The sequence below is a fragment of the Nannobrachium achirus genome (assembly GCF_963921795.1).
Source record: "Nannobrachium achirus genome assembly, chromosome: 13".
In the NCBI taxonomy this organism is placed as follows: domain Eukaryota; kingdom Metazoa; phylum Chordata; class Actinopteri; order Myctophiformes; family Myctophidae; genus Nannobrachium; species Nannobrachium achirus.
The window spans coordinates 9,039,907-9,058,501 of record NC_137833.1 but is presented as its reverse complement, the minus strand read 5'-3'; the positions used below and the strand labels follow the sequence as shown (position 1 = coordinate 9,058,501).

General features: G+C 41.9%; 1 protein-coding gene across 1 annotated transcript in view; it reads right to left on the bottom strand.

The window, feature by feature from the left end:
• Positions 1–12,014, bottom strand: part of LOC308296498 (glycogen phosphorylase, brain form) — a 27,064-nt gene extending 15,050 nt beyond the window's left edge. Inside the window, exons 1-5 of the mRNA XM_080739784.1 lie at positions 11,652–12,014; positions 5,586–5,687; positions 3,392–3,470; positions 1,455–1,558; positions 547–678 (exon numbers count right to left, since the gene is read on the bottom strand). Of these exons, the coding sequence (XP_080595910.1) occupies positions 547–678; positions 1,455–1,558; positions 3,392–3,470; positions 5,586–5,687; positions 11,652–11,897 (663 nt within the window). The 5' untranslated portion in view covers positions 11,898–12,014. The remainder of the gene's footprint in view (positions 1–546; positions 679–1,454; positions 1,559–3,391; positions 3,471–5,585; positions 5,688–11,651) is intronic.
• Positions 12,015–18,595: the final 6,581 nt, after the last annotated feature.

Sequence of the window (18,595 nt, the reverse complement as noted above, 5' to 3'; positions counted from 1 at the left end):
AATCTGCTATTTTTGAAAAATCATGAAAATTAGAATTTTGACCCGATTCTATAAGTGTCTTTTGAATCCTAAGATTTTTTGTCAGCAATCTGGCTAGCCATCGTCAAAGAAAAGGTCCTTTTCACTTAACTGGAGCTCAGTTAGTCTGTTCTTGAGAGACTACCATGTCAGTGGTTCTCAAACTTTTTCATGTCAAGGACCCCCAAAATGATATGTATTTGGCTATGGACCCCCCCATCTCAAAATATTTAGTTCCAGGGACCCCCAGAAGCAAAATTTGAGTTAAGAATGTTTGCTTTAAAAATCCATTTATTAAGATTTGCACACATTTTCACAACTTTTTCAAAAATAGCAGATCTACAAGCTTGCAGCGCGGCACTCGGTGCCGCACTGTGAGCTTGTATATCTACTATTTTTCAAAAGCTAAAGCATTCAATAATTCTAGGCCTAAATGGGTTTAATCTAAAAATGTGTGTATGTGTGTGTATGTGTGCGTGTGTATGCGTGTGTGTGCGTGTGTGTGCGTGTGTGTGCGTGTGTGTGCACCTGTGTGTCCATCCATTGGACCCCCTCCTCAGTGTGTTGCACGCGGCCGTAGAAGTGCACAGGCAGCATGTACTCAGGCCGCGCCTTCTCCCAGGGGTTGCCATAGCGCAGCCAATCATCTGCCTCCTCCACCTGAGAGAGGAAACCTAGGGTTAAGAGTTTTACCATTTTAGACGGCGTTTACACGACGCCGTTCCCATGAGCATTCCGCAAAATGAAATGTCAGATATGCCTTCCGTTCAGACGACAACAGCATTTTTGGGTGGAAAAGTTGACAACGATCCCCCCTCGCGTCACCATATGCAACAGCAGAAACGCAAGAAACGACAAATCATGTGACGTCATGGCTCAACGAGCAGACTACGTGCAGCCATGTAGCCATGGTGATCAATGTAAACAAGGAAATGGAAGCGGTCAATCGTCTATCTGTGCGTCACCGCCACCTAGCGACGGGTGTGCACATTACATAATGTTCAATGTTGGTGCATTTCATGTAGACGCACAATAAGAAGTGAGAACGCAACGACAAGTTGCTGTGTTTTCTCTGGGACCGTTGTCGTCTGAATCTGTTTTTTTCTCTATCGCTAGTTGAGAAACAGTGCACTAAATGACCTGGTGAACTATGATGAGGTGGAAATGTTGTCAGTTACTGGGATGTGGGAGGTCAAGACAGTTCCACAGAAAGAGTTAGATAAAATCTCAAGAAGGGAAGGTGTACCGGATTGACTGGATGTGGATGACTCATCATTATTAGGAAACGTGCCCATGTAATCGCAAACAGTATGTCTGCTCATAAGGTACAATTGGTAGATCAGTTAACATCCGTTAAATATACGGTTAAGCTTATTTTAGGGGTCGGGGGCTGAAAAGGTTGAGAACCACTGTTCTAGGTTAGGAGCCGTGTATACCTGCCATCCGTTGGTGATTTTCTGGTTGAAGATTCCAAACTCGTAGCGGATCCCGTAACCGTAGGCTGCCAGGCCCAGCGTTGCCATGGAGTCCAGGAAACAAGCTGTGTAAGAAATGTGTTGAAATGTGTTATCTTTCATTTCTATTGTAAGTAAAAAATGTGTATAGTTGGCTTGCTAGTTCAGGTAGAGATACACTGGAGTGAGTCATACCACACTCACCACTATGTGTGTATTGTAACTGTGTAACTGCATCAAGCAGAAGACCTTTCTTTGCAGAAATAGACGATCTACAAACTTACAATGCGTCACTTTAGGACGCATTGTGAGCTTGTATATTATGCTTAAATGGTAAATTGTGCATTTATATAGGGCCTTTATCCAAAGCGCTTTACATAGATTGTGCATTACATTCATTCATTAACACACACATTCATACACTGATGGCAGAGGAAACCATGCAACTAGGGGTTCAGAGTCTTGCTCAAGGACTCTTCCACACTAACTGTGGGGGAGCCCGAGATCGAACTGGGAACCCTTCGGGAACCCTCTGTGTTCTAATGACGTTTTCTCTACCCCTGAGCCACTGCCACATTTATCCACAGAATTGGGACACTATCAAGCTCGGGTTCAGTGGTTAAATATTTGTCTTCTAATTGTGCCGAGCAGGGAACGATATATGCACGGTAAGCAGAGCCTGAACGCCAAAATCAAATATAACACTCACACCTGTATTTACAATTCAAAGACAATGCCTTCCAGTCCATACGGGAGTTATCGGCAGGGGTAATCAATATGTCCGTACAGACAGTTGTGTCCATGGCAAGACCTGGTTTTGTCCGTGGCAAATTCTAGATGCTTTTACACACCATTTATAATGTTTGTATTTTGATCAGAAGGCCTAATTACCAAACGTCAGTCTCCAGGTTTTCTTCCGAATATGTATGACACTGACTCAAACATTTTATTTTCAAGGACCCCCATAACTGTGAGAGAGGCTAGCTCTTTTGTGTTTCTGGTAATATTATTGTCCTATCATATTGTACGTCCGTGGCAAAAAATACAATTTTGACAAAAATAATGTCCACCACAAGCCAGCATGGTGATGATCCCTGGTTATCGGACAGAATCTGAGCTTTCGGAGAGTGGACACATGGGGTCTCTCGCTGGCCTCTGACTAACTGGGGTGTCCAGTGTAAAAGCATTGTTCGAACCCATTTGGACCCATAACACCTATCATATACGTTGTTATACCTTTCATATTGAAACAGGTTGTTATGTTGGGTTAGAGGAAGAAGAGAGAATCTGCCAAATGTGTGATCTTAATGAAATAGAAAATGAGTATCATTTTGTTCTGTATTGTCCCTTTTATTCGAGATCCAGAGAAGAGTTGTTTAATAACATTGACAGTGTTTATATGTCGGATATCAGTGACTCACAACTTATTAACTGTCCGAAATTCGAAATTTTGGCAAACTATCTTGAGAAAGCTTGGGAAAATAAAAAGAAATGTACTTATGAATATTGTAAACTTGTTTGAAAAGGTGTCATATATAATCCCATGAGGGATGGGCCACGAGGTGGCATGACACTTAAATAAAATAATTCATTCATTTAGACATGGTGTGTCCAAAGTGCGGCCCGGGGGTCAAATGCGACCCGATGACAAATTCAATACGGCCCGCGGCTTCATTTCCTAAATAACAGAATTTTAGGCAGTATCTGCAGCTTTTCCCATACTGGTGTCGGTATGGTAACAACTCTACTTACAGGGAATCAAACATTCCCCCATGAGCAACCAACCACCTTTAAATGGTAAGAAAACCTCAAGCGAAGGCTACATTTCCGGTATCCCCAATTAGATGTACTTGAACGTTAATTTGTGGTTGGGGTATAAGGGGATAAAATGTCTGTGTTGTGTGAATCACTGTATGTACCTGCGAGTCGACCCAGTCCTCCGTTTCCCAATCCAGCATCCTCCTCGATGTCTTCCAACTCCTCAATGTCTAAACCCAACTACACACACACACACACACACACACACACACACACACACACACACACACACACACACACACACACACACACACACACACACACACACACACACACACACACATTTTAACATCTTTATTTGCATTCACATTTAACAAGAAGTTCTTGAACGCAAACAATAGTGGATGAGCAAACTTGGAAGAAGCTGTACAACAAGTGCTAGGGTATAGGTCATGGGTACAGGAAGCATCGCCTTCTCCATATATGGCGACTGCCAATTATTGCAGACACTGAACAGAATTTTGCCAATGCCTTCGCTCTTGGCTTGGGCATGCCTGCAATCTGCAGGCCCCTCACTACTGATTTATGGACATTACCAAGGCTTCCAAATGCAAACACCAGTAGTTTACACTTGTAGCCAAGTTGTAAGATAGCATCCTTAAGACGTTGGTACTTAAGTGCCTTTGTAAGGAATGCCTCTTCCAGACTGTGGTCAAATGTACATGCCACTTCTAAAATGGTCACTTCTCTACTGTCCTCATCAACAACAACAATATCTGGTGTGTTAGCTGTGACATCTGAAAAGGCATCATTTTCATTATTGTGCGTGAACATGGCAATTGAAACACGTGAGTGTGTATACATGTTGGCAGATGATGAAACATATGAGCGTATGTCCTTAGCTAATAGGTCAACAATTCTGTCGTGCCTAGCAATGTACATTCCCTTATATACATGACAGCCATTAAGAATATGTGACAGTGTTTCTGTAACTGGAGTGTGTTCATGGTGCAGACAATGAGGAGGAAATGTGTTAGGGTACCACAGGGAGAGATTGAGTCTCACACACACACACACACACACACACACACACAGCAGATACGTCATAGATGAATACGTTGTTGTGAACTTGTGATGATATTTATGGAGAGAACATCAATATACAATGTTATGTTGCAGACAGTATTGTTTTCATTCAAGTTTCTTACATGGCAGAATTCAACAATATGGCTCCGGATTCTCTGTATTTATTATTAAATGGAGTAAAGGCCCATTTCCACTGGGCGCGATAAAGATAAAAATAAGTATCTGACGTCATGACGTGATAGCGCGGAAAGTGATCCAAACAATATTGTTTATGGCTATTGTTGTCTTTATCGTTGTGGTGTGGATGCTGCCATCCACTTCAATTGAGAACGATGTTTGTTTTATCTTTATCTCGCCCAGTGGGAATGGGCCTTAAGACTTAACAGCTTAAGGACAAAAATGTGATCTCTACACTGAATGAATGATTCTTGTTGAAACAAGTCAAATATATCATCACAATCCATCAATGATATTTGCATATCATCATTGTCGGGTAGAGACCTCATACGTCCGAAACTGTTACTTTTCCCAAATTCAAATTCAAAAGCAGCAAAGGCAACAGATCTACAAACTCAAAACACGTTGCGTTCCGAGCTTGAGGATCTGCTACTTTTGATGCTTTTGTGTGACGCAGCAGTGTGATCAAGTAGGACGTTAAATTACGGGACAAAAATAAGGTTCAAATATGGAGGAATCTGACCGGCAGTAACGATATGTACATATTAAGAATACTAGGATGTTCAACCATAGAAGTTGGTTGATGTGTTTATATACCATACAAGCACACGCACATGCGCACACGCACATGCGCACACACACACACACGCACACGCACGCACACGCACGCACACACACACACACACACACACACACACACACAATAAGGATGGGACGATAAGCGATATTATCGTTTATTGTGATAAAAAACACTCACAATAATCATATCGTGGACATTTAATTGATCGTGAAATCGTCCTCCGTCATGCACTGGGATCAATTCACCTTGTATTTGCAGAGCTGCATATCCGTTACCACTTAAACCTCTATTGGTAAAACGTACTTATATAATTGCCAAATCTCTTTGCCAAAAAATAGCCGAACTACAAGCTCACAACGCGTCGTGAGCTTGTAGATCTATTGTTGGCAAATGTTTCGCCACAGGATAATGGATTTGGATTATCGCGATAATATCGTAAATCGCGATTTCTTTTGTCACAATAATCGTGATATGCAATGTTCATATCGTCCCATCACTATACACACACCCACCTGGTAAATGGCCTCATCACAGGCATTCTGCAGACCCAGGTTGATCATGGTGTTCTGGAGAGTTCTGCCCATGTAGAACTCTAGAGACAGGTAGTGGACCCTCTGAACACACACACACACACACACACACACACACACACACACACACACACACACACACACACACACACACACACACACACACACACACACACACACACACACACACACACACACACACACACACACACACACACACACACACACACAGCTTTAATGAGAGGAAAGGGCAGAGAGAGCGAGAGGGACAGATGAGGAAGTAAAGAATGTTTTAGATGGAATGTAAAAAACAAATGGCTTTTGTTTGTGGATACGTTATGTTGACCAACCTGTATGTTAGAGCATGTTTATACAATACAACTAAAACAACAGTGGTGGTGGTTGTATTTGTATCTCTCTGCTCTTTTATTGAGACATTTACAATAGATGCTGTACTCTGAATCACTACTGGTTGACAAAGTGGTACTGCCTCGAAGGCCAAAACTCAATTTTAAAATAAGGCAGACAGCAGGTTCTATTAGCGTGTAAGCTAATAGAGCCTGTCTGCTTGCTTCCAAATTGAATTTCAGTGGTACAAACATCAGCACTTACAAATGGGTATCCCGTTTCCACTCAAGGGGAGGACATTAAAGCTACCGAGTGCCGCTTTAACCTATTTAGGCCTGAGGCCGATTCTAAAAACCCCTTACTAAATAGGTAAAAGCACAGTGATTCTTTCATGCCAGTGTTTCCCAAACACTGGGTCGTGGACACATTCCTATGGGTCGTGAGCAAATATCCTTTTTTTTTTTTAGGTTTCCTACGACGAATATATTTATCTTTCAATGTGTTAATACAAGTTTAACTATAGCTTACATGTGCAACAGGTGGCCCCGGGGCCACATGCGGCCCTCACCTTCACTTAAAGGACCTACACCATGAATTTTCACTTTTTCTATTTTAAAACCTTTTTTTGGGGTCCCACTGGCACCTTCTATCCTCACAAAGTCCTATTTCTGACCATTGTGTCTTTCTCTGGTTTTGGGGAAGACAGAGATGAAAAGCTTTCCACGGGTTCTCAGAACAGTGCTGTTCTGAGAGTTGATCCGTGTGACGTCACACGGATTCTTTTTTTTCTCAAACATTTTTTTTCAAAACATTTTTTTTTTTTTTTTTTTACTTTTTTTTTTTATACATAAATACAATGCAGGTGGGGTTGATTGTCTAATGTAGATTAACTTTCTGTAATGTCTGGTCTAGCAACGGTCGCCCTGTGTCATTTGACAGTAGGCCTATAACATACGACATAGGCCTACAGTAGGCTATAATCAGAGCTGCAACATTATCCTATTTTTGTATTGGCCCAATATTAACATATTTGTTGTCAACGTGGGGTCTGGGGAGGAGTGAAGAGGAGGGGAGGGGTGGAAAAACCCCACTAGATGCGCCCCTGAGCAAACAGAGGCCGTTTTGGTATTGCAGCTGGAGAGCCTCATTATAGTAGAGCTAGAACAAACAAAAAGAATGGTCAGAGTGTTTGTTGAGGGTTAAAACCTGTCTAAGACTCAATGAGCATATATTTATACAAAAAATATAGTTTTAAAAGCATGGTGTAGGCCCTTTAATGAGGCCCGCAGGTTAATATCGGAATAGTGAGATGTTATTGATTTCAGCTGTTACAATTCCAAACAAGCAAACATAACCCGCTTTAATTTGCTTCAGTCCATATTTGTAGCTTAATGACTAGTACTAGTCTTTTTTTTATGCCCAATGTATTTGTATTTAAGTTCATGATAAGAACATAAGAACATATACATGCATTTGGAATTAAATACAAATGTTACTTTTCAGGATTCCATTATTTCCATATGGAGTGAGTGTGAACATATGGTTGCCCTCTCCATCATCAAAGTTGCCCACCCCTGCCCTGGTCTATAGTCAGGTTATGCAATACCAGGCCTGGGTCCAACTAGGTTGGTCATTCTAAAGCCATGCAACATTGTTGCAGTGCAGGGGCCCGGGTGAGCAGGGCCGGTCCTGTGTGGGCCAAGGCAGCGGGAGACTGAAGAACTCCTTCATAAACCAAACAATAAATCGGTCCTGTGTGGGCCGATGGCAGTGGCAGACTGAACTCCTTCATACACCAAACAACGTATCGCTGCTGAAAAGTAACAGTTTTGGACATATAATGAGGTTTCCAACCGACAGAGACGAGATGCTATGACAGTGGCTCACAACCTTTTCCGTGTCAAGGACCCCCAAATTAATAAAGCAAGCATTTGTAACTCAAATATTACTTCAGTTTTTTTTTTTGTCTTTTTCTTTTCACTCATACTGTACACAGAATGCAGAGAAAGCAGCAACTAAGATACCAGGTAATCCATGAACCTAGCTTAAAAAATAAATAAATAAATACAATACTTCTGTGAACTACAAAAACAAACGTTTTAAAGCTTTTAGATCAGCTATTTCTGCTTGTTTCATATTTGAAAATGTATGAACACTTTTCAACAATTATTATGACAAAAATAATTGTGATTATAATTCATTTATAATTTATAACTAAATAATTACAATGATGCAATAATTGTGAGAGGCCTAGAGACTAGAGTGAGGTGGAGAAATTGCAGTTCTGACTAGGGCTGTCACGATGGTTACACCCCGCCATTCCGAAACACCGCCATTCCGAACATTGAATTCCATTGTTAGGAACCCTAACAACCCTAACCCTAACCCTAACCCTAACCCTAACCAACCCTAACCCTAACCCTAACCCTAACCCTGTTTCGGAATGGAGGTGTTTCGGAATGGCGGTCTGACACCGTCACGATTATGACATTTTACATGACGATTCATTGTCACTCAAATAATTGCAATTAACAAGTTAATTGTGAAACAATTATGACAGTTATGTCAAATAATTGCGATTATGTCAAATAATTGCGATTAGACGATGATGTAATAATTGTGACAGGCCTAGTTCTGACTGCGTTGGGGAGTTCACGGTTGCAGTAATATCACTTCAGAATAAAACGTTATGCATCAGCATGAATGATGCTTCAGTAAAGACTTTTTCTAAGGCCACGACCCCTGACAAAGCTGACACAATGGAACAGATGCTGTTCAGACACCAGACAATGAATGTGCATAACCTCACTTTAACCCCTGCTAGAGTCCTGGATGAGAAACACCTTTCTGCAGCTCATCAGTTCCAAAACTGAAGTCATACTCTAATAGGAACCCCACACAGGCCCACACCAGATTAGGGGTGGGCAATATAATCGATATGGCAATACATTGCGATAGTTTATTTGCCAATACTGTATCAATACTTCAGGCCATAGTATTGCGATATTTTGAGGAAAATAAAATATGTTCCCATGCATGGGACTAACGGTAAAGGTTCGGTCCTGAGTCCTGACACTCCACTGCCTCTAGATGTTGCTGTACTATAGAAGCTACTTCCCCTTCCCACGGTTCAGTGAGTGAGGTCTCTCGAGAAAATGGCTGCGAACAACGAAAATAGCATTAGAGCAGCGCCTTCAGCTTTTAAAGCTGATATATCGCAATAGTATCGTATCGCAAAGATTCGCAATATATTGTGATACTATTGCATCGTGACCCAAGTATCGTGATACGTATTGCATCGCAAGATTCTTGCCAATATCCACCCCTACACCAGATGTACAGGCACATTAGGGCCATAAGCCCCTTTTCCACTGACATGGCCCGACACCACACCACACCACTCCACACCGCCCGCTTGTGCCAGGTATTCCACTACAAGGACCTGGGTAGTGGTGTGAAAGTGGTACTAAACGTGGTACTAAAAAGTATCCAATCCAGAGTAGGTCTGAGCTAGGCCAAACAGGGCCAAACACTTCATAATGACTGATCACTCACTTTTCATTTAGACCAACGTGATGTCGTTATAATACATGATAATAGATCCTATTGTGTTATAATCACTGTTCTAATCTATTATAGTGTATTATAATTATCATAGTAATATATTGATACGTTATAGTGTATTATAATTAGGGCAGTTGTAATACAAATGTATATTGTATTACAATCACAGTTAAAAGGGTCACTTTGTTTCTTGTGTAATGGAAAATGTAGATATATTTATGTGGTGTGGTGCGGTGTAGTGTCGTGTCGTGTAGTGTGGTGCTTAAGCTGCTCAAAAAGGGGCTTTAGTGGCTGGTCTCATGTACAGTATATGGAGTTGGCTCTGTGTGATCTTTTTTATTGCATTATATTCAAATGGTATTTGTCCTTCCCTGGCACCCTAAAGTAATATGAGTCTTCATTGTTAGCTTTCAAGGTGATGACAGATGGCACCCGAATTCAAATTGTACTTGATGGCAACACATCTATTTATACCTCACTTCCTGTTATCTGAGGATAACACTGAGGATGATCAGTTGGTCGAAACAAGTCCGTTGTTTCTGTCCGTGAGAGCTGAATAAAATGCTCGTGAAATGCTAATCTGCCGACGCTGGTGAAATGCTAACCTCTGTCCCCTTATGGGGTCGCGGACGCCAGAAAAGGATGCTCTTGCTGTAAAAACACCCCCCATAACCAGCATCACCTCCTCCGGGCAGGGCCTTCCCCTTTCACCAGCTGTCACTAATTAACCTGGGGGTAAAAATTGACCGTCACCTGAACATTGACGCCCACCTCAGAATTATTGCACTCAGGAACGGAAGACTCCCAGTTCGATCCCAGGCTCCCCCCCAGAGTGTCAAAGTGTCCTTGAGCAAGACTTTGAACCCCTAGTTGCTCATGATGAGCAGGTTGGTGCCTTGCATGGTTTCCTCTGCCATCTGTGTATGAATGTGTATGAAATGCCTAGGTTTAAACTTTGTTGGCCAAGATGAGCTGTTTGATGGAGGGAGATTTTCTTATTTGGTAGATGTTATGCAAGCTATTACTTCTTGAACACTTCATTCAGGGCTGGGTTACTGCCTGCCTGGGTTAAACAAGGTTATACATTCAACAGCAGGGCTGGGTTACTGTCTGCTGGGTTAAAAGCCAGGTTATATATTCAACAGGGCTGTGATACTGCCTGCTGGGTCAAGCCATGTTAGGGAGCGTGTCGCTGTTACTACATGTCATCTTTTCGACACCCGACTCTAACCCTCACCCTAACCTCTGTGGAGTGAGTCGCTAACCCTCCGGTCTAAATGATGGTCGTTCGAAAGAGCACGATTTTCCCGCCATGTTATACATCCCACAGCAGGGCTGGGTTAACGTATTGCCTGCCTGGGTTAAACCAGGTTAAACATCCCACAGCAGGGCTGGGTTCCTGGCTGCCTGCCTGCCTGTCAATATATATTATACAGCTGTAGTACAAAAGGTTTACAAAACATACATAAACCATTTCAGCCCTCAATACATTTTGGCCATTTGAAAATAGCTGATCTACAAGCCCACAATGTGTCGCACATTGGCCTTGTAGATCTGCAATTTTCAAAATATTTGTATACATTTGAAAATGGGACATTGTGCATGATGAGAACTTTTACTTGTGTTACTTTAAGAATTTGGATGCAAATAACAATATACTTTTGTACTTTTACTATTTTCTGATATTTTCAAATAGACTAAATGTATATAGGGCTGAAGTGGTTAATGTATGTTGTTGTCTTGTAATAATGATTCAAATCTACAATGTAACTAGTAGCCTAACTAAAGTTATTAAATAATTGTTAGTGGAGTAAAAGTACAACATTTTTGCCTCTGAGATGTAGTGGAGTAGAAGCCAAAGTAATGGAAATTGAAGATAGGCCTACTCCAGTAAAGTAAAAGTGTCTCAAAAGTATACTTTAAGTAGCCTTACAACACTTAAGTAAAATTATTACAGTTACTAACAGTTGTCAACTTTACACCAACACTGCTGCTTTGACTTCTTGAACACTTCATTCATGCCACCACTGATACTTGTTGACTTCCTGAATGCCTCCCTCTTGGCAGAGCTGGGTTACAGCCTGCCAAGCTGCCAGCCAGTGCCAGGGTTCAGCCAGGTCCTCGCTCTCCCCTTACCTTGGGGTCCTTCTCGTAGTAGTACTGCTGCGTGCGGATCCAGCGGCCCACCAGGTGGTCCCTGACGGTGTGCGCCAGGGCGAAGTAGTAGTCGCGGGGGGTGGCGACGTTGCGGTCCTTCACCAGCGTGAAGTGGAGGTGTCTGTTGAAACTCCTCTTCAGCTCGCTCACATCTCCCAGCCCGGCGATGCCCCGCACCGAGATCTGCCTCCTCTTGTCCGCGTCCGAGAGAGGAGGCAAAGACATGATCTGACCAGAGCAGCGCTTTCTCCACAACAAAGCTGTGTTGTTGTTTACAATGAGCTTTGGGTGGTTGTTGTTGTTGTTTAATGAGTGTGAGTGTGGGTGTGCACTGTGCAGTGCAGTTACAGTAGGCTACTGATGTTGTTTATGTGGTGGAGAGGAAACTGTTGTGGAACGGACCGGGAGTTGCCAGGTTTTGAGAGACAAGCAAACAAGGGAGATACTTCAATAGGTTTCCTGTGTAAATAAGCCAAGTGCTTTCCTAGGATCTCCTTTTAGTTGACATTGTACCAGTGAACTGTACCGTCATGAAACTGTACTTTTTTTTCTATGCAAACTTCTAATAAAGTATTCAATCAGTCAATGAAAACAGGCCCAAAGCCAAAGAGAGCGGTCTAAATATAGCACATCTACAAGCTTGGGAGATTGTAGATCTGCTATTTTTTGTAATAATAACAACAACAACAACAATAAAAGGGTCTGCAGACAAATAAATATTGATTGATTGATTGATTGAAGAGTTTATTAGAAGTTTGCAATAGAAAAAAAAGTAGTTGGTACAAGGTCAACTGAAAGGAGATCCTTGTAAGCTTTGCGGCTTATTTACACAGGAACCACTTTATGTATCTCATTGAAAGACAGACGGATAGAACACAGTAGGCTTATGCAGTAAATATAAAAAAGCCGATCTACAAGCTCATGATGATACGCGTTAGGAGCTTGTAGATCTGCTATTTTCCAATGAAAATGTTAACCTTTTGTAATTATATAAACGGTGGTCTCATGTTTTTCTGACGATATCTACTGCATAGTACAGTGTTCTATCCGTCTGTCTTTCAATGTTATATGAGATATTACATAAAGTGGTTCCTGTGAAAAGCTACTACACTTTAGAAACAATTTGAAAATATATATATATAATAACAAGCAACTTTCCAGAAAAAAAAAGAAAAAAAATCCCTAAGTCGCTTATAATAAGCGGACATGGCAACGCTGACTAGGAGAACGACTCGAGGAAGTTTTTTCCCACGCGACACGCATCGGGCGCTGAGCAGAGACCACGCCCAACGCGGAAATACTTCTCTCGCCGTTTTTGGCCGATATTAATAATTAATAGTTATTGACCGCGTCGTCTGAAGCGACCTTGAGGCCCCGCCGAGCGAGCTAAAGCGAGCGAGGTGCCGTGCAGAACGTTGTGAATGTTGATTTTGTACCGATAGGGACAGAATGGTAAATAATGTTTAATTTAGGCGAGAGCGTTTGGCCACTGGCAAATCATCGTCATACTTGAAATCATCACAGGGCACCCTTGCACTGAAGCTCCTCCGAGGAACTGAGATCGGAGTTGCCAGGTTTTTTAGGGTAAACAAGCAACCAAGTTTCCCCCCCCCCCCCCCCCCCACTAAAACATGATTATCAGGTATTATGATTAGACTTGAAGTTGGAGGAAGTTTTTTTATTTTTTTTAAAGTTGCAAGTTGCTTTTTTGCTGTGATTTCCCCCCACTAAAACATGATTATCAGGTATTATTATGACTAGAAGCTGGGCCCCAACTCGGAACAATGTAAATAGGGAATGAATGCCCCGCCCTTTAATGCAAACCCCATTATACCTGTTTTCATAGGACCGGTTTTGACCATTTGTCTGCCTGTGTCCATTTATGCCCATATATGGAGAATTGGAGATATCTGTATCTGTCTGTCTGTCGGTGTCCATTTTATGTCCATATATGGAGATCACTGCAGTTATAGTTCTGGGTCCATTTTATGCCCATATATGCCCATATATGGAGATATCTGTCTATCTGCGTCCATTTTATGCCCATATATGGAGATCTCTGTATCTGTCTGTCTGTGTCCCTTTTATGCCCGTATATGGAGATCTTTGTGATTCTGCATCCATTGTATGCCCATATATGCCATATATCTGTTTATCTGCGTCCATTTTATGCCCATATATGAGATTTCTGTCGCTTTTTCAAAGAGATGGTCAAAACGGGTCCTATGACAACAGGTATAATGGGGTTTGCATTAAAGGGGGAACCGGCACTGTGTCTGCAACACAGTCGGAGGCACAGACAGATACAGAGATCTCCATAATGGGAATAAAGGGACACAGACAAACAGATGGAGGAGGAGACAAACTTAATGCAAACCCCATTATACCTGTTGTCATAGGACCCGTTTTGACCATCTGTTTGCCTGTGTCCATTTATGCCCATATATGGAGATATCTGTATCTGTCTGTCTGCGTCCACTTTATGCCCATATATGGAGATCTTTGACCATCTGTTTGCCTGTGTCCATTTATGCCCATATATGGAGATATCTGTATTTGTCTGTCTGCATCCATTTTATGCCCATATATGGAGATCTATGCAGACACAGTGCCAGTTCCGGAAAATCCTGATGTCAGACATCAGAATCCGAACCTTTCGTGCTGGTTCCAGAAAATCGTGTATCGGGTCGGGTCGAGGCCGAGCACTGCACTACCTGCTGCGGTGGGGAACGCACGTGCCGAATTTGAAATAGGGAATGAATGCCCCACCCTTTAATGCAAACCCCATGAATGCCCCACCCTTTAATGCAAACCCCAATATACCTGTTGTCATAGGACCCGTTTTGACCATCTGTTTGTCTTTGTCCACTTATGCCCATATATGAAGATCTCTGCACACACAGTACCGGTTGCGGAAAACTCTGATGTCAGACTTTATGCCCATATCTGGAGAACACGCGTGCCGGTGGGAAGAAGGGTTCTCGAGATACGCGGATTACATACATACATACACATTCACAGAGATTTTGTGTTGACTCATGTGGCGTACGTGATGTCAGAGCCTTTTATGAAGTGATGTCACAATGACTCAGCGCTTGCGCCGATTTCCTCCGGAACAGCCTGATGTCAACAATCAGCTCTGCATAAGGAGATTCCGAACGTTTCGCGCCGGTTTCGGAAAACCGCGAGTCGGGTCGGGTCGAGGCCCGGCACTGCACTCCGCGCGGCGGCGGGGAACGCGCGTGCCGAATCTGAAGCCGGTGGGACGAACGGTTCTCGAGATACGCGGATTACAAACAAACAGACAGAGATTTGTCGCATTTATAGATAGATTAGACTTGGTCTTGGAGGAGGATTATTATTATTTTTAAAGTGTACAGAAAAGTGTTAAAATTATGACTTTGTGTAGCTCCTTTCAGAACCTCTCCCTCCGCTTTGCAGCTCCGAGATGAGGTTCCTCACACAAGCCATCCTCAATCTTTCAGTTGCGGGGAAGCTCCTATACGGGTCGATTCATTCTCCACTTTTAGAGCCTATAATTTATTTAGGTTCAGCTCCGTCTAACTCTAAACTATGATACGGCGTCATTCGGAGCCGAATTAATGACGTTACCCGCCCCCCCCATCCTCTGAGTGACACCATAATGCCATAACTCAGAGTCTTGAAACCTGGTGTCTGGACAAATTGGACAATATGGACGAGCTGTAATTGTTGAAGCCCACCCCCTTTTACATGTCTGTTGTTTCTGCCCGCCCTAGCGGTCGCTTCTCGCCCTTAGGGCATCTTACTGGTATGGTATGAAGGGAGGAGATGATGTCATTATGTCAGTGTATTTCAATTGGGGGTTTTGCCCCAGAGGCTTTCAGCTTTCAGGAAGAAACCAAAAATACACAGGGAAGACATATCTGCATATTTATAACCACACCTGGGGATCTGTTAGAGTAATGTTAACTCCATAGACACATACAAAACAGAAAAAAAAAGTACAAAACTATGGCACCTTCTTAAACCCAAAATAGTTGATTTACAAGCTCACGTGTTGTAATGTGATGCGTGTGACCTTGTAGAGCTGCTAATTTCAAAAGAAAATGTGAACATTGTGTAATAATAAGAATTATTATTATTATATGCTAATAAAAGGGTCTGCAGACAAATACATCCTTCACATGAAAATGTTTGATAACCACTGGTTTAAACAACATTAGGAAGCAAGCCCAAAATAAGCAACTACCCTTTAGAAACAAGCCTCCACCAAAACCTACCAATAGGCCTATTTAACAAGCAACTTTACAGAAAAAAGTCCCGAAGTCGCTTATAATAAGCGGACATGGCAACACTGACTAGGAGACAACCCTCTTATTGTGAAAAGGGGGGGGGGGAGACAGAAGGGGTCTGGTGTGGCTTTGGGGCAAAAGGGAACAGTCTAGATTAGAAAGATCTACAAGCATAAAGAGGGAACAGATAACCTAGCAAATTATCCAACTTCTAAAGATGACAAACAAAACTCCAGTGCGTAGGCCTACTAGGTCTATAGGCCAAGGTTGCTTATTAATTCATTTATTGCAATATTTTCCAGAATTGTCAAAATAAGGCTGCTATTAGAGAATGTAGTTCAAATTCTCTAAAATAAAAGTTGTAAAGTAAAATCTTAAAACTCCTAGAACGCTTTGTTCACACTGACAAATGTCATGGTGCACAGTGGTGGTGCAGAGACTGGACAACGGAGATGACTTTATACAATATTTAATGATAGCAAACTGTATAGGCCTGCTAGAAAATGTCTCCTCTCTGACCTAAAATCAGCCGTTGAAAGCATTTGAAAAAATATGCAGGGACCCCATTTAGTTGGGGCGAATCCGATACTTCCGTGACCACGAGAGCAAAGGTCCGTTTCTCAAAGGATTTGTCATCTAGGAGGGCTATTAAACAAATTTGTTCGGGGTGTATTTTTTTAAAATGGCGGGGAAAATGTTTGACAGCTAGGGTAATTTTCAGTCTCATTCACTTACTATACAGTACTATAGCCTACTATAAAGGGGGAAAAAATGACTCCCAAACAATCTGCTTTAAGTGGGATGTGAGGGGTCAAACTAGGGGATTTTAATTATTCTGAATCCATTGCAAGCATTTGTTTTGCATGAAAAACATTCCTTGGGCTAAAAAACGGACCCCAAAGAGACTGAAAATTGATGACTCATCACTAAACCAGTGTTTTGTTGAGCGTTTTTTAGCCCAAGGAATGTTTTTCATGCTAAAAAAATGCTTGCAATGGATTCAGAATAATTAAAAACCCCTAGTTTGACCCCTCACATCCCACTTAAAGCAGATTTTTTTGGGAGTAAATTTTTCCTTTATAGTATAGTGTATAGTAAGTGAATGAGACTGAAAATTACCCTAGCTGTCAAACATTTTCCCCGCCATTTAAAAAAATACACCCCGGTCCAAATTTGTTTAATAACCCTCCTAGATGACAAATCCATTGAGAAACGGACCTTTGCTCTTGTGGTCACGGAAGTGCCATAAACAAACCAGCTAATTCGAGATTGTTACGGTGTGGCTCTATAGCAGTGATTCCAAATTTAATTTCAAGGACCCTCAGTTTAATAGGCATTTTACCACAGGCCCCAATTTGATCTTTTTATTTTATTTTATTTTTAATTATCTTTGGGACCCCAAAATTTGCTGTCTAACTCGGTACACACTCAAGAGTTACAGACCCACAAGGGCTATTTGGTTAACCTATCAACGATTCTGCTGGGGACCCCCTGGCACCCACTCAAGGACCCCTGGGGGTGCCCAGACCCCAGTTTGAGAACCACTGTTCAAGCCTGAGCAGGAATAAATTCACCAGGTGAAGATGAACATGGTTGTTTTAATGTTTATTTTCACGGTGGTCTTGACATGACAGTGAATCCATAATCGCTACAACACAAACACCATTCAAACAAAAAAAAAGAAAAAAATGTCAGGTATAAAATAAGGAAACTTTATCCTGATTTACTTTATGCAGATACAGTATATGGGATTGAGTGACACGAAATATTATGACGAGTGATTACAATGACATTTAACATTTGCATAGAGCTTTTGATAACTTTGTATGACGCATGCTATACCGTTTCCTTAAAGAACTTTAAGTCAGGTTTGATCTATATACTGTAAATGCAACAGGTTTATACCTATTAGAGGTTAATGGGAACCTGGGACAGTTCTCATTAAACTGCTCCGCCACCAACATGTGGAATGTCCCACTACTACAACATTCATCATCCAAGAATGTGCAACACTGGTTTCTTTCTAAAACTGGTTTCAGGTAAAACATGGATGCTGATGATGACGACGGTGCACACAGACAGGTAATGAAATGGTGAGGCCAGACCATAGGGCCAGACACCAGCAAAACCTGCCGTGTTTTACCACACCCCAACCCCACACTGTTGAGACATTTCATTAGTTCTTCATGGACAGCAGTGTTGTTCATCCATCCATATATGTATATAGCAATTCCAGAAACATTGTCCGTCTGTGTTTACGCCCGTAGCCAATCATGGGCCACAGGCTGTGTGTAACCGTAGCCAATCAGAGGGGCAAAGGGTGACATCATAATATCAAGACATGTATAAGGCTGCATATCATTATCTATCCAGAAGGGTAAGGATCCCCTGGTATTTATCAACAAAAGTTCAGAATCAAATAGTATTTCAGACATTTTAATAAACCCGTCCGATCTCTAAACTGGATAAATACTGATATGCAGCCTTATATATATGCCTTGATATTATGATGTCACTCTTTGCCCCTGTCTGATTGGCTACCGTTACACAGAGCCTGTGGCCTGCGATTGGCTACGGGTGTAAACACAAACAGACACTGTTTCTGAAATTTATAAATAGATCTGGAATTTATAAATAGATAGAAGATAT